The 15,703-nt window shown below is 33.2% G+C and overlaps 1 protein-coding gene across 1 annotated transcript; it reads right to left on the bottom strand.

Moving 5' to 3' along the window:
* Positions 1–1,068: 1,068 nt before the first annotated feature.
* Positions 1,069–2,569, bottom strand: LOC113719858 (ethylene-responsive transcription factor 6-like). The gene has a single exon (XM_027245051.2). It carries the CDS (start codon positions 2,421–2,423, stop codon positions 1,182–1,184), a length of 1,242 nt encoding a protein of 413 aa, XP_027100852.1. The 5' UTR covers positions 2,424–2,569; the 3' UTR covers positions 1,069–1,181.
* Positions 2,570–15,703: the final 13,134 nt, after the last annotated feature.

Here is a 15,703-nt window from a genome sequence, read left to right as displayed (position 1 = left end):
ACTTCTATCTCATCACCCAATCCAACTCTTCTCCAGTCAGAAGATTTATTTTTATTTTGGGATGCAATCTGTTACGAAGATTTATGAAGGTTTATTTTTCTTTTGGAATGCAGTCTGTTATAAAGATTTAAGAAGGTTACAAGACTCATCCAGGAATTATTTCAAGTGATTACATCATCAAGACACACAGTAGTATATCTCAGTAAAATAGTGTCAATGAATTATATAAAGGACATTAAATGACATTAAATGTATCTTGCATTAATTACTTTTTCCACCTATAAGATGGATAAAATTCTTGAGAAATAATATGATTGTATGAGAATTGCGGCTAAAGTGTAAGTAGATAATATAAGATAATGGTCTTAATTCTTGTTCTCTTATATATTTTTTTTCTCCTCTACACCCTCTATTCTATAAATCTTGATCACTTTCCTAATTTGTCATAAATAGATCTCGCAATCTTCAATCGCGTTATTCAGCAATACAGAAATCTTATATAAGTGAACATGCCCTATGATCATATCAATGCTAAACAGGCTTAAGGGATTAAACATGTAGGGAGCTAACTGACTCTTCCTGGCATTAGCTGTAAAAGAGCTGGACTTGAGATTGATCAGTTTGTTAATCATGTTACATTTTCAATGCTCCCAAAAAAAAAAAAGGGGTTACATGTTTTTATCTAAACAAAAATGGGCTCGAGGTCAAAACTTGTTAAAAAAATCGTACCAAACTCAGATTTGTACTCTAACCACATCCTTATTCTTTGAAGAATTTCATGTAACATATGCAATTGGCATAGGTTTTTTTTTTTTTTTCCAAAAAATTTATGAAATTTGATTCCACACAGTAAACTATAGAAATGCATAGTTACTAATTGCTACTTATGTTATCTCAATGCAAACGTGACATGATTTGACACAGTTTCCATCTTCTAGTTCTTCATTTATTCATTACTCACAATGAAAAACTTTGATAGTATTACACATTGGAGTGTCTTTTAATTTCGTATCAACAAATCCTCTGCAGAAATTTTGGGTTTTTCAATCCAAGATTTCTGATCACAACTTGAGTTAAATCCTAGCATATATCTATATTTTGCTCGTTCGCCTCCATCATCCTTGCACAAAATATTCACAAAAACTTTGCTCAAATAATCAAAACCCCCCATCCTCTTTCAATTACATCACCCTCACTTGAGCACAGCCCAGAGGTGGATGTGGAGATACCGGAGATAACGGCGAAAAGTTAAATACTCCATCCACATTCTCCTCCCACATCGCACTCCAACTCGACGGTGTAAAGGGCCATTCTGACTCCGGCTCACTTTTAACCGCCGATGGAGTCTGACATTTTTTAGCTTCCTTAACCGCCACTTCCTCCGCCTCTCTCCCCCGCTTGTTGCTGCTAGAAGCACGTGGCTCACTTTTAACCACCGATGAAGTCTGACATTTATTAACTTCCTTAACCACCACTTCCTCCGCCTCTCTCCTCCGCTTGTTGCTGCTGGAGGCACGGGACTCAGAAGCGTGCTTACCAGCTTCCAGTGGAAAATTGAGAATGGCTTTGCTCCCGCGCATTTTAAACGCCGCCCTGTCGTAAGCCTTAGCTGCTTCGATGGCGGTGTCAAATGTGCCAAGCCAGACTCTCGAGCCGCGTCGCTTGGGATCTCGAATCTCCGCAGCGTACTTGCCCCACGGCCTCTGCCGGACGCCCCTGTAGTGCCTCTGATCCTCCGCAGCCTTCTTCGGCTGAGTTGACTGGGTGGGAAGGGACATCTGGCGGGCTTGCTCAATCACCTGCTTGGATTGAGTGGACTCGCTGAACTCGATCCACTCAAATTTCTTCACCGGAGGCAGTATCGTTAGGGAAGGCTTCCTGTCTCTTGCACATTGCTTCACTGGAGGCAGTATCGTTGGGGAAGGCTTCCCGTCTCTTGCACTCTGAGGAGGCTTTGGCGACGATGTCAGGTCGATAACTTGAGGTTTTTGTTCAAATTCCGAGAAATCTATGGTTTCGAATTTAGGAGCTCGAGAAAAATTTATTATTGTATTAGTTTGACAGTGTTTGAAGAAATCGGGATCATTTCGCTCAAAACTAACCGAGTTTTGTGCGAAATGATCGAAACAGTGATTCTGTTTCTTTTCAGCTTCATCAGCTGTGCTTAAGTAATCAGTGATTGGGACGGGGGAAGAAGGAGAAGAATTAGAATTAGAGTTATGATCATGATCATAGCTCGCCGAATCAGAGCCAAACGACGAGTCAGATTGGGATTGAGACTGGGAGCTGCAATTTGAAGCTCCCAAGTTGCTGTCCCCATCAATGACAAGCTCCGGTCCAAAAAACAACGCCGTCGGCGACAATTCCCCAAACAGGTGCTCCTGAATTTGCCTCAGTGCTAGTACTTCATCTGGAGTTGCCATAGATAGATAGATAGTTCAGTTGAACAACAACTTTATTCTCAAACTTTTTTCGAACTTTTTATTTTTTGGGTTTTATATTATAGAAGAAGAAGGGGAAGAATAGAAGAAGGGAAGTGGAAACTTTTTCGGGATGGATAGAAGGAAGGGATGAGTAGAGGACTGAGTAGAATAAAGAAGTGGGAAGGGGTATTTATAGGAAGGGATTGGACTTCGTCGTTTTGTTGGGAAGGATACTGCTTGAGTTGAGAGGACACAGGAGGAAGGCTGGAAGGCTGGACCAGGAAGGTTTGGTCAACGACAGGAAGGGTCTTTGTGTTTCTGTAAACTGAGTCTTCCGCTCATGTATGAATCGTCAGATCCTTTTGCGGTTGAAAGTCAAAGGAAAATACACGGCTGGGATTTTCACCTTCGGCTCAAATTATTTCTTTGTCTGCTTATAGCTGAAAAGTTTTACGAATATTCACAGGTTTTCAGGATTTGCTTCTGATTTGTAGAAGCAGAATCAGTATCCGGAAACAGTTTTCTATCAAATAAATTTTTAGGAAAGGGCTTTCTGCAAAATACATTTTTTAATCGTATTTTTATCTCATGTACATTAAAAAGATTATCACAGTTATTTTTGTGTAAAAATTTCAAAAAATAGCAACCCAAACGGGGTCTAAAATAAAAAATTTGGTGCTTTCAATTTTCTTATGTTTTACCTCTAAAAAAGTTAACATTAAATTTTGGAAAAATAATTGAAAACAAAATATGATTTGAGATCAGGAAGTTTTTTTTTTAAACAGAAAGAGGAAGAACGCGCTTCCTAATTGGGCCAAGGTAAGACAAGATGAGTTGAAGAATGCGAGCGGTTTTTATAAGTCAGGCCTGCCAAAATTACGTTGAACTTGTCGGATGGTCCGCTGGTCCGTCTCCGACAGTTGACAAGCTTATAAGCATGGAGATACAATTTATAATTTGTATCCACCAGTTTTGTAATTTGATTAGAGTCCTCTATGCTAAACTGGTGCTTTGGGAAAAAAAACATTTCTTTTCTTTTTCTAAAAGACATATCACTAATTTGAGAAAATAGAGAAAGGAAATCTTTAAATTGAGAAAATTCTGAGTTCACGTTCTTGTAAGTGAGTTATAATCTATAAATTTCGGATACAGGTAATAATTAATCCAATAAGTTCATAGTGAATATAGAGGAAAATCCGCATGTGTTAAAAAAAAAACACTTTTTTCGTTAGCTTTGTGAACACTTGAGTGAATGTCTATAAGCATCTTTATTCTTGATGTACATTCATGTATAGTTGAATACCAAGGATTAATCTTGAAAATTGGCAATTGGATCACTCCAAATATTCTCTCTCCTAAGAATAAGTGTGAGTGTGCAGAATCGTAGAATTTATAAGGATTAATGTTTTATATACTGACAATATTATACACGCGCTATCATTGTTGAATGTATGATAACTAAAGTTAATTTGAATTTGAAATTCAAATTTTGTATATATATCATATATCTTATCGCAATAGTGTGTACACTGACAATATATATGAGATTAAATCAATTTATAATTAAAAAAGTTTTAATCAAAATAGAGGTGAAGTTACGTTTTAGTTGGGTTATGAAATATTCAAAATTTTTGTCATGAAGGCACTTTTATTTTGTACTAGCAAATACCAAAAGTGTCACACCAAAAGGTATCTTTGTTTGGATAAAGTATCATTCCAAATAATTCTTTGAAATAATTACTGTAATACTTTTTGTAATGTAATATATATGAGAAAAAAAGTGATTGGAAATATAAAAAGGTGAATTGAAAAACGTGTTTATGATGTAAATGAAATTTTTTTTGAAAAAATTGGCTATCCAAACATAGCAGCTTCGTCCAAGCAATAATAGACTAACACCGGGTGGCCTAATAGTTTAATCAATTGACCGTACACTACCTGTTTTCTGTTTTTCCGTTGAGTTAAAACAACTTTGTCCACTTCTGTAGTTTTTCTGCAGTTGCATTCGTACGTCTTTTATTCGATTGTCCGAACAGAAGATGTCAAGGAGAAAGATACAAGAAAGCGTGTGATTAGCCATTGAAAAATGTTAGGGATTCAGAAATTGACTAGAATAATGCCAAAATGGGAAAATATTTTTTTTTTTCTCGTAATTCTATAGCTGCATGGATATCTCCAAGCTTACAATACAAGTAACGACAATCTGCTTCTTTTGTTCGATTCTTGGGAAAGAAGAAAAGGGTTTTATGCATTTGACTGAGAAAAAGAAGAAAAGCTTTACGCGGCTAATTAGTTTGTGGAAATCGAATGCTTGTGTTTGTCCAGGTGGTCACGAAAAGTAAAAAAAATCCAAGAAAGAGTCAGTAATTTGAGAAAATACGTTGGTGTTCTACCCCAGGACAAACGTTATAGTAATGCTTTGTGGAGCTTGAAAGGATTTTGGATGTCGTTTGAGGTTTGCAGGGAATATTAATTTATTTGTTGGACAAGAATGAATTGTTCGCTGCTTTAGAATTCAAAGCTAGCTAAATCTCTAATTCAAACTGATAAAGATTGTTTAGTTGTGCTCTTCCACTTGAATTAAATGGTTTACCAAGTCTGAATCCTGAATATTGCTTGGTGAAGATGAGATTACTTGGTGAAGCAATTAATTAAGCGAAACCAAACCATCTGGTCCATCTCATCGCGTTGCTCATAGTAGATAATTTTGAGAGCAAGTTTTGACTCGTGATGGTGACTGAAATCAAATCACCAAACTTTTTGTTAGCAAAAGAAATTTAAAAAAAAAAAAAACGTAGCACTGTTTTTGAGGTACTTGCACTGTGACAGTACGTAAAACTAGAATGGCAGAAGAATCAACTTATTATAACAATAAAAAAAAAAGTTATTATGATCAGCTCTAATTTATTGTCTACTAACTAATTAATTCCAAAGAGATTCATTGATACTCATATCTGTGTGATAATGCCCTAGACTTCATTTTAATTTGCTGAAGGAAGGCTTTCGGTTTAATTAAGTCTGTGACCATGATCATCAAAGTGCATATATATGGATCTTATTGCATCATTGATGTGAGTAGGTAGGAGAAATTAAATAACCTAGGCAGCTGGTTACATGCAAAATCCAGTCAAAATATGATATGATAATATGCTCAAAAATGCAACACAGTGGTGCGTGTGTGTGTGTGTGTGTGTATATATATATACACACACACTTACACAGTGCATTTACACAACCGTTAACTTTGCAGGATGTATTCTCCTTGATTCCTCAGGGTTTAGAGTAGCAATATTGTAGCATTATATCAATAGTAATGAAGAAATGATAAACTCGAAGAAGAGGAGCTAACTGTTTTGCAGACAACAGACTGGTTTTCTTCTTCGTGTGTTTGTTCTTGTTCTTGACTGACATGGAAAACTAGGTTGCGAAGGTTTGTTTTATTCAAAACGGCAAAAGGGCTGAGCCAAAAACAGATTTGGATTCGAAAAAGAGTAAAAAAAACCATTCCACTGCTGCCGTGCGTTTTGTCTTAAACTCTTAATTGTCCGACTGGACAAATTCTGAACATTTCAGACCAATTAATGATTCGTCGAACAGGGCTTCACAAAGTTGACATGGTCCTCATTTGCAAAGGCTCTTAATTCTTAAGCCACTTGCATGCGTCTCGTAAATGCAATTTTGAGATTGTGCCAAAGCTGTTTGCCCAACCACGTTCCAGGCTGAAATAGTCCAATTCTTGTGTAAGTTTAATTATAAAAGATTTCCCGATGGATTGCATGTAATTAACTCCGAGTATTACAGCACAAATTACATGTTTTCTGGTACATTATGCAAATCAGGTTTATTTAACTGATATTAATCAGGGTTCCAAAACAGACAAGTACTAGTTCCAACTTTCATTAAGAATTAAAGTTTTTAAGTTTTCCCCGTCACCGTGCATAAGTACGTCTCCATAATGTATTTATAGGAGCAAATTAATATTGGGTTGTTTATGGTAAAAAGTTGTATATTTAATCTAATCAGAGTTCAGACAGTGAATCTGCAATTTTTTTTTTTTTTTTGCACAAATCTTGTCATTAAAAATTTTCTAAAATGATATAAATTTAAATACTTTAATTAACAACTCCATTGAGCATGGAATACAATTTTAGTTCTAAAATTTTGGACATTGCGCTAAAGTAGTGTCAATGGGAAGAAAATCGGTCTCTAATGTTTCTAATTTCAATATAAAAAAAAACACGAATCAATCATCAAAAGCAAAAAGTTTTTTAGAGATTAATTAGTCAAAGTAATGGATTAAATTTAAAACTCTCAAAATCATTTGCAAAGCTATTTATTTAATCTATTTCTCACTTCCGTGTTAATCTTCATTGCAATTCCAGCTTATGAATTCGTAAAATATACATGCAGTAGGATATTTTCCTTCTTAAAAATGGAGAATGATTTGTTTGGAGATTTTTAATTATTTAGTTTTACTGTTTATATGACCAATCACAAGATCATCACCATTTAATTCCATAAATATCCATTTTTCTTCAATAGTAAGACAACGGGGTCAAATCCTTTAATTAATTAGCATTAAAACTTGAAAACATCTAAAAGGAAATTTTTGAAAACCAGCTTTTTTCAAATATGGAAATGTCATGGACCAGACTTATTTTTGATGATATTTTGAGGCTAGTTTAATATAATGCCTGAACTTTGAGGATCAAAAACCAAGAAGCGGAGAATTTTTTTTGAGAAACTTTCTCAGTCAACTTAGAATGGATATATAGAATGGAGATCGAAGACTCTATTAATTACATGCGAGGATAGGTAAATACAGCCTAAAAAAGACGAAATCCGACGAACAAAAGTTTTATTCTTTGGTTTCTTCGTGCAAGAGACATGAACAAAATATTGTCTTCAGCTGCTCTCTCTTTGTTTTTTTAATCCAAGTACGACAGAAGGGTTCAAACAAAATTTTAGATATTTCAGTTATTAGTCCCTTTCTCAGAATCTCGTTTCTACTTCCAAGCCCTTGTCGGTAAACTTAATCCAAGACTAATATACTTGACTTATGTATTAAGTAAATTAATTGGTGACTGCAGGATAAGCGTCTTCGGTCTTTGTCCTCTTATATATATATATATATATATATATATATATATATATATATATATATATATATATATATATATATATATATATATATATATATATATATATATATATATATATATATAAATATTCCTTTTTTTTTTTTTTTAGTGTAAGCCTCTTGCTTACACTCCCTCCCCCCGTACCACCTAACCCATCCCTTCTCCCAAAATATATACATATTCCAAAACTTATAATTTATACATATATATTTTTTTCATTTTTAAAGAGAATTAACAGTGGTTCTTCACTTATATCCTTCGATGACTTGAACTTGTAATCTGTCGATTACAAATAATTAATCTGTCATTTACGATAATATCTTGCGATGACATGTTCTTCATCAACCAATGCTTATTGTACATCCATCGACTAAATACACACGTTAAATTAAGTCTTGATTATACTAAAGCATGATAAAAGGAATCGAATAGCCCAAAAATGAATAAAAAAGGAAAAGAAGAATCGTACCTACAGATATGGAATAATAAGCTACATATTTTTTAAGTCTTTTGTCGGGATAAAGAGGTGTATGCACCAAAAAAGTGAAAAACCCGCAGCCTGCATCAACTAAAAGAAAAAATAAATAAAAATTTAATTACAAAAATGGACTCCGGCAGGCAAAATTATTGAGTTGATCCATCCGTCCGTCGAGGATTTAATTTGTTTATTTTGGTCTTCCATACGTTTATCGCGAGCGAAGAATATACCGTATTGAGAGGTGAAGGGACACAAGGATCGCCATGCCCATGCATGGACAACCATTTTTACTTCTGAACAATGTATAATTTTCTCAACGTACCTAAGTACACTTCCAATGTATATGAATATTATACACTTTTCTCAATTCAAATGTACAGAAAAGTATTATCAAAATGATCTCAAAACTATTATCTACTTCCCTATTATCTGGGCAAAGCTATATTTTTTGGCTAATATATAAAAGATTTAGATGGATCCAATTCTAACCAACATCACTGAACAATAGGTCATCTGCAGGGTGCTTAGAGATCGTACATATATAGTAAGATGCTAATTAAATTCATTGTATGCTCTCTCTTTTTATTACTTACGCTGCAGGAAGCTTTTTTTTTTTTTTTTTTTTTTGGGTGATTACTTACGCTGGAAGGTTTTGTCTGTGTAGACAAGAAAAAGATACTATATTCAAACTTTCCCAGTTGAGCAAAATCGGTGAATGGTAAAATCGTATTCAGCACAGCTGAATTTTGCTAGTATATAAATCTCATTAGAGTTTCTACCAGAAATATAAAATCTCTTTAAAGTTTACAAATAAGACCGGGTTTTCTCAATGACAAATTAAGGCTAGGTTAATTAATAGAGCAGTGATACAGTATAGTACAGGGCAAGTAACTACCTATTGACTCAGCCCTTTAGTTATAATATGATGATACAAATTGGATGACCCCAACTATAATAGGTGTTATTTGCAAAAACAATTATTTGGCTGCATTGCAAACGTACATATCTTTTTATATTTTCAATCACTTTTTTTATCTCACATACATTATAGCGTAAAAGGTACTACAGTAATTATTATAAATAATATTTCAAATAATCCCCTATCCAAACACATCCGTTGTAACTTTGTTGAATCTTGATTTTGATCAAATCATTTCGCTTTTAGCAATGAACCATATATAGCTAGCTTGAGCATCTCCACTGATAAAGAGTTGCAAATGGGTGATTCGGCAGGTTTATGGGGTCATAATTAGATTAACCTATTTAATAAATGGGTTAAAATGGACAGGTCAATAAATAAGTATTGTCTTGTATCTTATTGTGATAATAAAAATTATACACATATCAATTAGTAAATAAATCTTTTTATTCAAATAATTAAAAAAAAAGACAAAAACTAATGAAGATATATAATACATATATAGCACCAAAATGGTGATCATGATCGATGAGTTTTAAATGATGTCATATTACAGGAGTTAAAAAAGTCTTGTAGAGTTAATTAGACCCATATATTTCAAGCAAGAACTGCCTTAATTAGGATAACTTATTATCTATTTTTGGACTTCATCCTATTCAATTTGTCACCACGGTATTTTACTTATGAAGATGGAACTAGTCAATACTGTTGCATCAAGCTGAAAATCACAGTAATGTCCAGTCTCTCTCTCACTCACACTACACATGCACACGCACATATACATACATACATACATATATATATATATCAAATAATTAGACGTGTTTGTGCATTTGACCTTAACCTGTCATATTCAAGATGATCTCATCAGAGGTATAATGATCTCAAAATGTGGACTTAAAGGAATGAGAAGAAGTAATCATAGGAGTGGCGAAGTCTGAGCCTTTTACTTCAAGTATCGAATCGAGCCGGGTGCCTCTTCAAGTCATGCAAGCTTAGTCAAAACCAACCATATCTCTACTCCGTCAAACTTAACTACAATCACGGATTGAGTTGAATCGGTTTTCCTTCCTTCCTTTTTCTGTTTTTCTTCTATTTCTTACCTTCTCTCAAATGCTTTAAAGTTTTCTTTTTTTATTATTAATGAAGGATTGAAATTTTGTAGTAATAGGTATCATGATGTGTGGATTTTTCTTATACCCTTAATTTAGACATGCATGCATTGTTTTTCTTTAGATCTTGTTAATCAGTAGTATTAAGAAAATTATGAAACCCTCTACGTATTGAACCATTACATGCTTATAGAATAAGCTTGCTAGCTAAATAAAAATACAATTTTTAGCATGAAAAAGAAAGAAGTTTATCACTATTTTGCAATGAATCTTAGGTATATGAATTTCTTCATGCCCGAGAATGAACATTCAATTCTTTTTCCATTTGAGACTTTGAAACCATGCCACATTCAGGCTGTCTTCTCCTCACGAAGAGTGTTTTTACAATCCAATAGTTCACCAATTGAGTATTGGAAGTCTTTAATTATTTCCTTTTCTGAGAGATGTAAATGATTTTCTTCTAATGTCATTTACATCTCTCAGAAAAGGAGAAGTGTCTTTTAAGTTAGTTATATGCAAAATGATTAAAAATTAAAAAAAAAACTACATTTGTCATAATTTTTTTGGACTGAAAATTTAAGAAAAACTACTATTAGTCATCTATATTTACTATTTTAACTTGATCTTCTTTAGTTTACTTTCTTATCTTTTCACGGTACTAAACGTATTCTAGGAGAGATAAAATCAATTATTCGAAATGTGATTGATGGCATACGTAAAAGAGACCGTCGACATTTTTTTTTTTTTTTTGGATCAATTTCATTAATTATTCAGCATTTGGTTCATTGTAGACTATTTCCAGCATAAACCGGTTGACTTAATAAATGAGAAATATATTGACTATGAAGTCTATAATTAATGTTTGCTACAAAATCTTGAAGTACTAAACCCAATCCAAACACTTACCACTGATAATAGCTTTTACAAGGTCTAACACACAAGTATTTGAAGTAAAAAGTAAGCAAGGGAGAGTGTAGAGTGAGTGAATGCATGTCAGCAGCACTGAGCATTTTGAAGAAAGATCGAATCATCAAATCACTAAGACTTTGGCTAGGTTTGGTTGAATGTAAAATATTTGATGCGAAAACTACTTTTTTTTTTATGTATAAATAAACTAGCTCTATTAATAATTTTACAGTAGTATTGACTGGGGATGATTTCTTAAAAGTATGAACAATTTATGTGACCTCCAAGAAGTTTTAGAGAGTATCATGTCCTCCTAATACTTTCAATTAAGCTTCATCTCTTCCGAGTCTCAAGTCAAAAAAGATTTTCCCGATAAATGGAGTTGGGCTTAAATTCATCAACTATATATTACAAATTCATCACGAAAACATTATTCACAAAAAAAAAATTTTAATTATATTGTAAGCACGTCTTTTATATTTTATCTGTATTACATCACAAAAAGTGCTATTGTTAACTTTTTTTCAAAAAAAAAAAAAAAAAAACTTCTATCCGAACAAACTCAATTTCCTAAAAGTCATGCAGACATTTCTTTTGTTAGTTGAGTAGCACCCAAACAACTCATAATAATTCGACGTTCACTGAAAACGTAAAAATAATGCCCAACTCAAAGTCAGATTCAAACTTGTGACATTTCACTATTAGCAAGCAAGCATTTCTATTGGAGGGACAAATTTCGTAGTAACCCCTTTCCATATGAGGTTATTGAAAAGAAATGGTGAATTCTTTTAATGTTTCAAGTGATCCAGCAAAAGTAATATGTCAACTCCATCGGACAAAGGGTCCCTTTCAAATAAGTTTTTACACAACAAAACCTCTATTTTTTTTTTCCAACAATAGTTAAGAGGAAATCACAAACCTAATTCCACCGTGGAACCCCAAAAGCCGGTAACTTTCAGAGCCCACGGAGGAGACTTATAACTCACTCACTCAACCTTCACTGGACCGATGTGGGAGAAAGGGAAAGAGAACGCTCTCACTATTGGTTACCCTCACCATTAATAACTGATGGGCTTCTAATTCTTTTAAAGCTTTTCATAGATTCTGCAATTTTGTCAAAAATCAAAATTTCTCTTTGGGGGTCTCCCATAGTCCCGTTCAATTTTCATGACTTGGTCTGAGCACCGTAGATGTTCAAACCATACTAGTGTACCATTTAGACAGCAAAACTGATAAATCAACTCAAAAATACTTCGAAGCCTGTTTGGCTCATGACTTTAATGCAAACCTTTGTTCAAAATCTTCATTAGACATATTTTATGGGAGATCGACATGTATATACTTTAAATATTCAAACTTGTGTTACAAAAATTGGAAAAAAGAAAAACAAAAAATGGCTTTGGTTAAATATATTGACACGATAAATTCTTTAACTGAGCTTGTGTTTGAATAGGAGACTATAGTAAAAAATTAGAACAAAATTGTTGTACTTTTTTAATATAATATACGTGAAACAAAAAAAGATAATTAAGAAGTTAAAAAATTGATTAGAAAAGATGTTTACGATATAAGAAAAAAAAAATACCTAAACAAATCTAGTCTAGATCTTGTTCGTTTGTAAGATTTTGCGTGATAGTCCTGAACTGTCGATCCGGGGGACTTTTATTAGCCCATTTGTAAGTTGGGTCCTAAATACTAGGCCCTATGAGTTACAAATCCAATTTAATGATGGGCCTAAACTGCAAATTATCTCTGAATGACACTGTCTATAACCTGTACTTTTGTATGGGTTTTTTTTATATTTTGCTGCCCAATTCGACTATTTCTTACCCATAGGCCTAAGGCCCAAAACTAGTTTTCTGAGTAGAGGTAGGCCTATCAACAGTCCGGGTCTAGACTCGGACCTGGCCCCGCTAATTTTTTCGAGTGTGGGTACAAATATAATTTTCTATACTCGACCCAAATCCGAACCCGTTTTTCCCAATAAAAAAAAGGGTCAAACACGGAATATTGCATTCCGATCCGTACTCGACTCAAACCCGTTTAAATAGATATATAAACAAAGATAATTAAGAAATTAAAAAAGTGATTAAAAAAATGTTTACAATATAAGCAAAAAAAATTATCTTTTTTAAAAAATATATATATCTAAACAAACCCAGTCTGGGTTTTGGTCATTTGTAAGTTTTTGCTCGATGGTCCCGAACTGTGGATCCCAGGGACTTTTTAAGTTGGGGCCTAAAAATAGGCCCTATGATTTTCAAATCCAAATTAAAAATGGGCCTATGCGGCAAAAACTCTGAATGATTCTGTCAACAACCTGCATTTTTGCATGGGTACTTTTTATATTTTGCTGCCCAATTCTGCTATTCCTATTCCTTTCCCATAGGCCATGGAGGAGCCTGAGGCCCAGAAGTAGTTTTCAGAGCAGAAGCACAAATGAATTGCAAGTTCCTTATTTTTTTTTTAATCTCTGGATCAGCTGTTACTTCATTTATTTTAATCAAATACAAAAATAAGAATGAGTACACATGTAATAATTTTTGGGTTTTTTTAGACAAAAATTTAACTGTAAAAACTCAGGTACAATTAATAGTTTCTTGAAGCAATTGAGGCACATGGGGGATTGTGCATAGCTTTCTTTAAATTTACACAGGTATAGTTGGAAATTTGATTGGTCAATGGGGGTAGATTGTGCATATAACCTTCTTTGAAATTTACACACTGTTATAGTTGGAATTTTGCTTGGTCAATGCACAACTACTTTTTAACCAGTGGGAACAATTTGACAGTTAATTTGAAATGATAGTAGAAAGTTTCTAAAAGGGAATTTTCAAAAACTCTAAGGAAAACTTGATGGATAGTGAAGTATTCCAAAGATGAAGGTTGCAATCTGATTGGACAGAATTTCTAGTGTCACATGAAACAAACTCTAGACCTCCCTGCCTACTTGTCTACGTACAGTTAGGACATACAAGATGTGAGGCAGAAAATAGGAATAGTAATCTGTTTATTATCCTCTAATATTTTGATGCAATAAGTAGGCCACTCTGGATATTCTGATTTATGGGACATTGAAGATGGTGTAAGAAGCCTTGTCCAAATGAAAAATGGTGTAAGAATTGCTTGTCAGCTTATTGTTTGGACAGCAGATTATTTGGCCAAATATATTTGCTTACATCATTATTACAATTTCCAATACACCTTTTTATCTTTCCAATTACCTTTTTATCTCGCATACATCACATCACAAAAAGTGCTATAGTAAAAATATCTCAGATAATTTGCAATCCAAACAAGTAAGGGAGTGTTAACTTTCTTGAATCTAGCCATTCTATAATCAACCATATTTCTTCCAATTGTTTCACACATTAATGAGTTTGTTTGGACAACAAGAATTTGGAATAAAAATTTCAGATTTTATTTTGCTTGCATCATACACACAATTCCCAATCACCTTTTTATCTCACATACATCACATCACAAAAAGTGCTACAATAACTGGATCAAATAAATCATCCAAATAAATTATTATCCAAATAAATCATCCAAATACAATTCTTCCAATTGTATCCGAGGATGTAATGCTCAAATCAATTTAATAATTAATTTTACATGTCCATCTCTCTCTCTCTCTCTCTCAAAAAAAAAAAAAAAATGGAACCACAGCTCTTGTAGTCCTACTACCCCACCCTCCAAAGACAATTACTGGTGCCATATTCCAGCAATTAATAAATTTATATGCACAAAAACAAAAAATGGAATCACTTTCCTTTTTTTTTTTTTTTTTACAAAAAAATTTAAATAATTTCAACTCTGATCACCATCAAAGTTAGGATACGTCTGAGACTCTAAGTCACTTTCAATGAATCACCGCTCTCTTTGATAGAAATGGGGTATTTGGGAGGGGCTGCGGTCTTTTCTTTAGATTTCAAATGCTCTTTCCCATGTCCATGTTTGAAATTCTAAAAGACTGCGGGAATTTTGTCATTTACCCAAAAAAAAAAAAAAAGGGAAAGAAAGAAAGACAGCGGGAATATTATTATAATATAGTTGCCAGCTCTGGCCATGGGTTTGAGAATGACATAGCTCTCGCGTCAGGGTATGAGTAAAATGACTAGCATTTTATAATTATGTATCATGGCAAATTACTCAAGTATTCGTGAAACCTATGTATTAAAAGCCAAATGTATGGGCAGCGAAAAGACAATAATGCCTTTATTAAGAAAATTTGTCTCATGACCATTTTTCAAATTCCAATTCTTCTTCTTCTTCTTCTTCTTCTTCTTCTTTTCTTTACGGTTAAATAAAAATTGTTATTTTCTTACTAAAAAATAAGTCACCATAAGAAATTAAATATATATATATGAATTTTTTAGTATTTTCTATTTATATTTACAATTTCATAGTATGCATTAATTATTAACTAAATATTATCATGCATTAGTTGTCAATAAAATATGCAAACAACTAAACATATACTATTTAATTTTCTCATAACAAAACAATAACGTATGTTCAAGTCGAAAATGAAATTATTAATAAAGATAAAGAAGAAAAGAAGAAGCAAAAACAAAGAAAAGTAAAACTAAAATATATACATTGAACAAGTAATTCTTATTAATGATACGAGAGGAGAGATAGATTGGGTGGTACGAAAAGAGGGAGTGTAAATGAAAGATTTTTTGTTTGAAACCTCCTACTTACGCTAAAAAAATACTCAT

The sequence above is a fragment of the Coffea arabica genome, chromosome 8c (assembly GCF_036785885.1).
Source record: "Coffea arabica cultivar ET-39 chromosome 8c, Coffea Arabica ET-39 HiFi, whole genome shotgun sequence".
In the NCBI taxonomy this organism is placed as follows: domain Eukaryota; kingdom Viridiplantae; phylum Streptophyta; class Magnoliopsida; order Gentianales; family Rubiaceae; genus Coffea; species Coffea arabica.
Note: the sequence above shows the minus strand (reverse complement) of the source record. Positions and strands in the feature narration are given on the sequence as shown.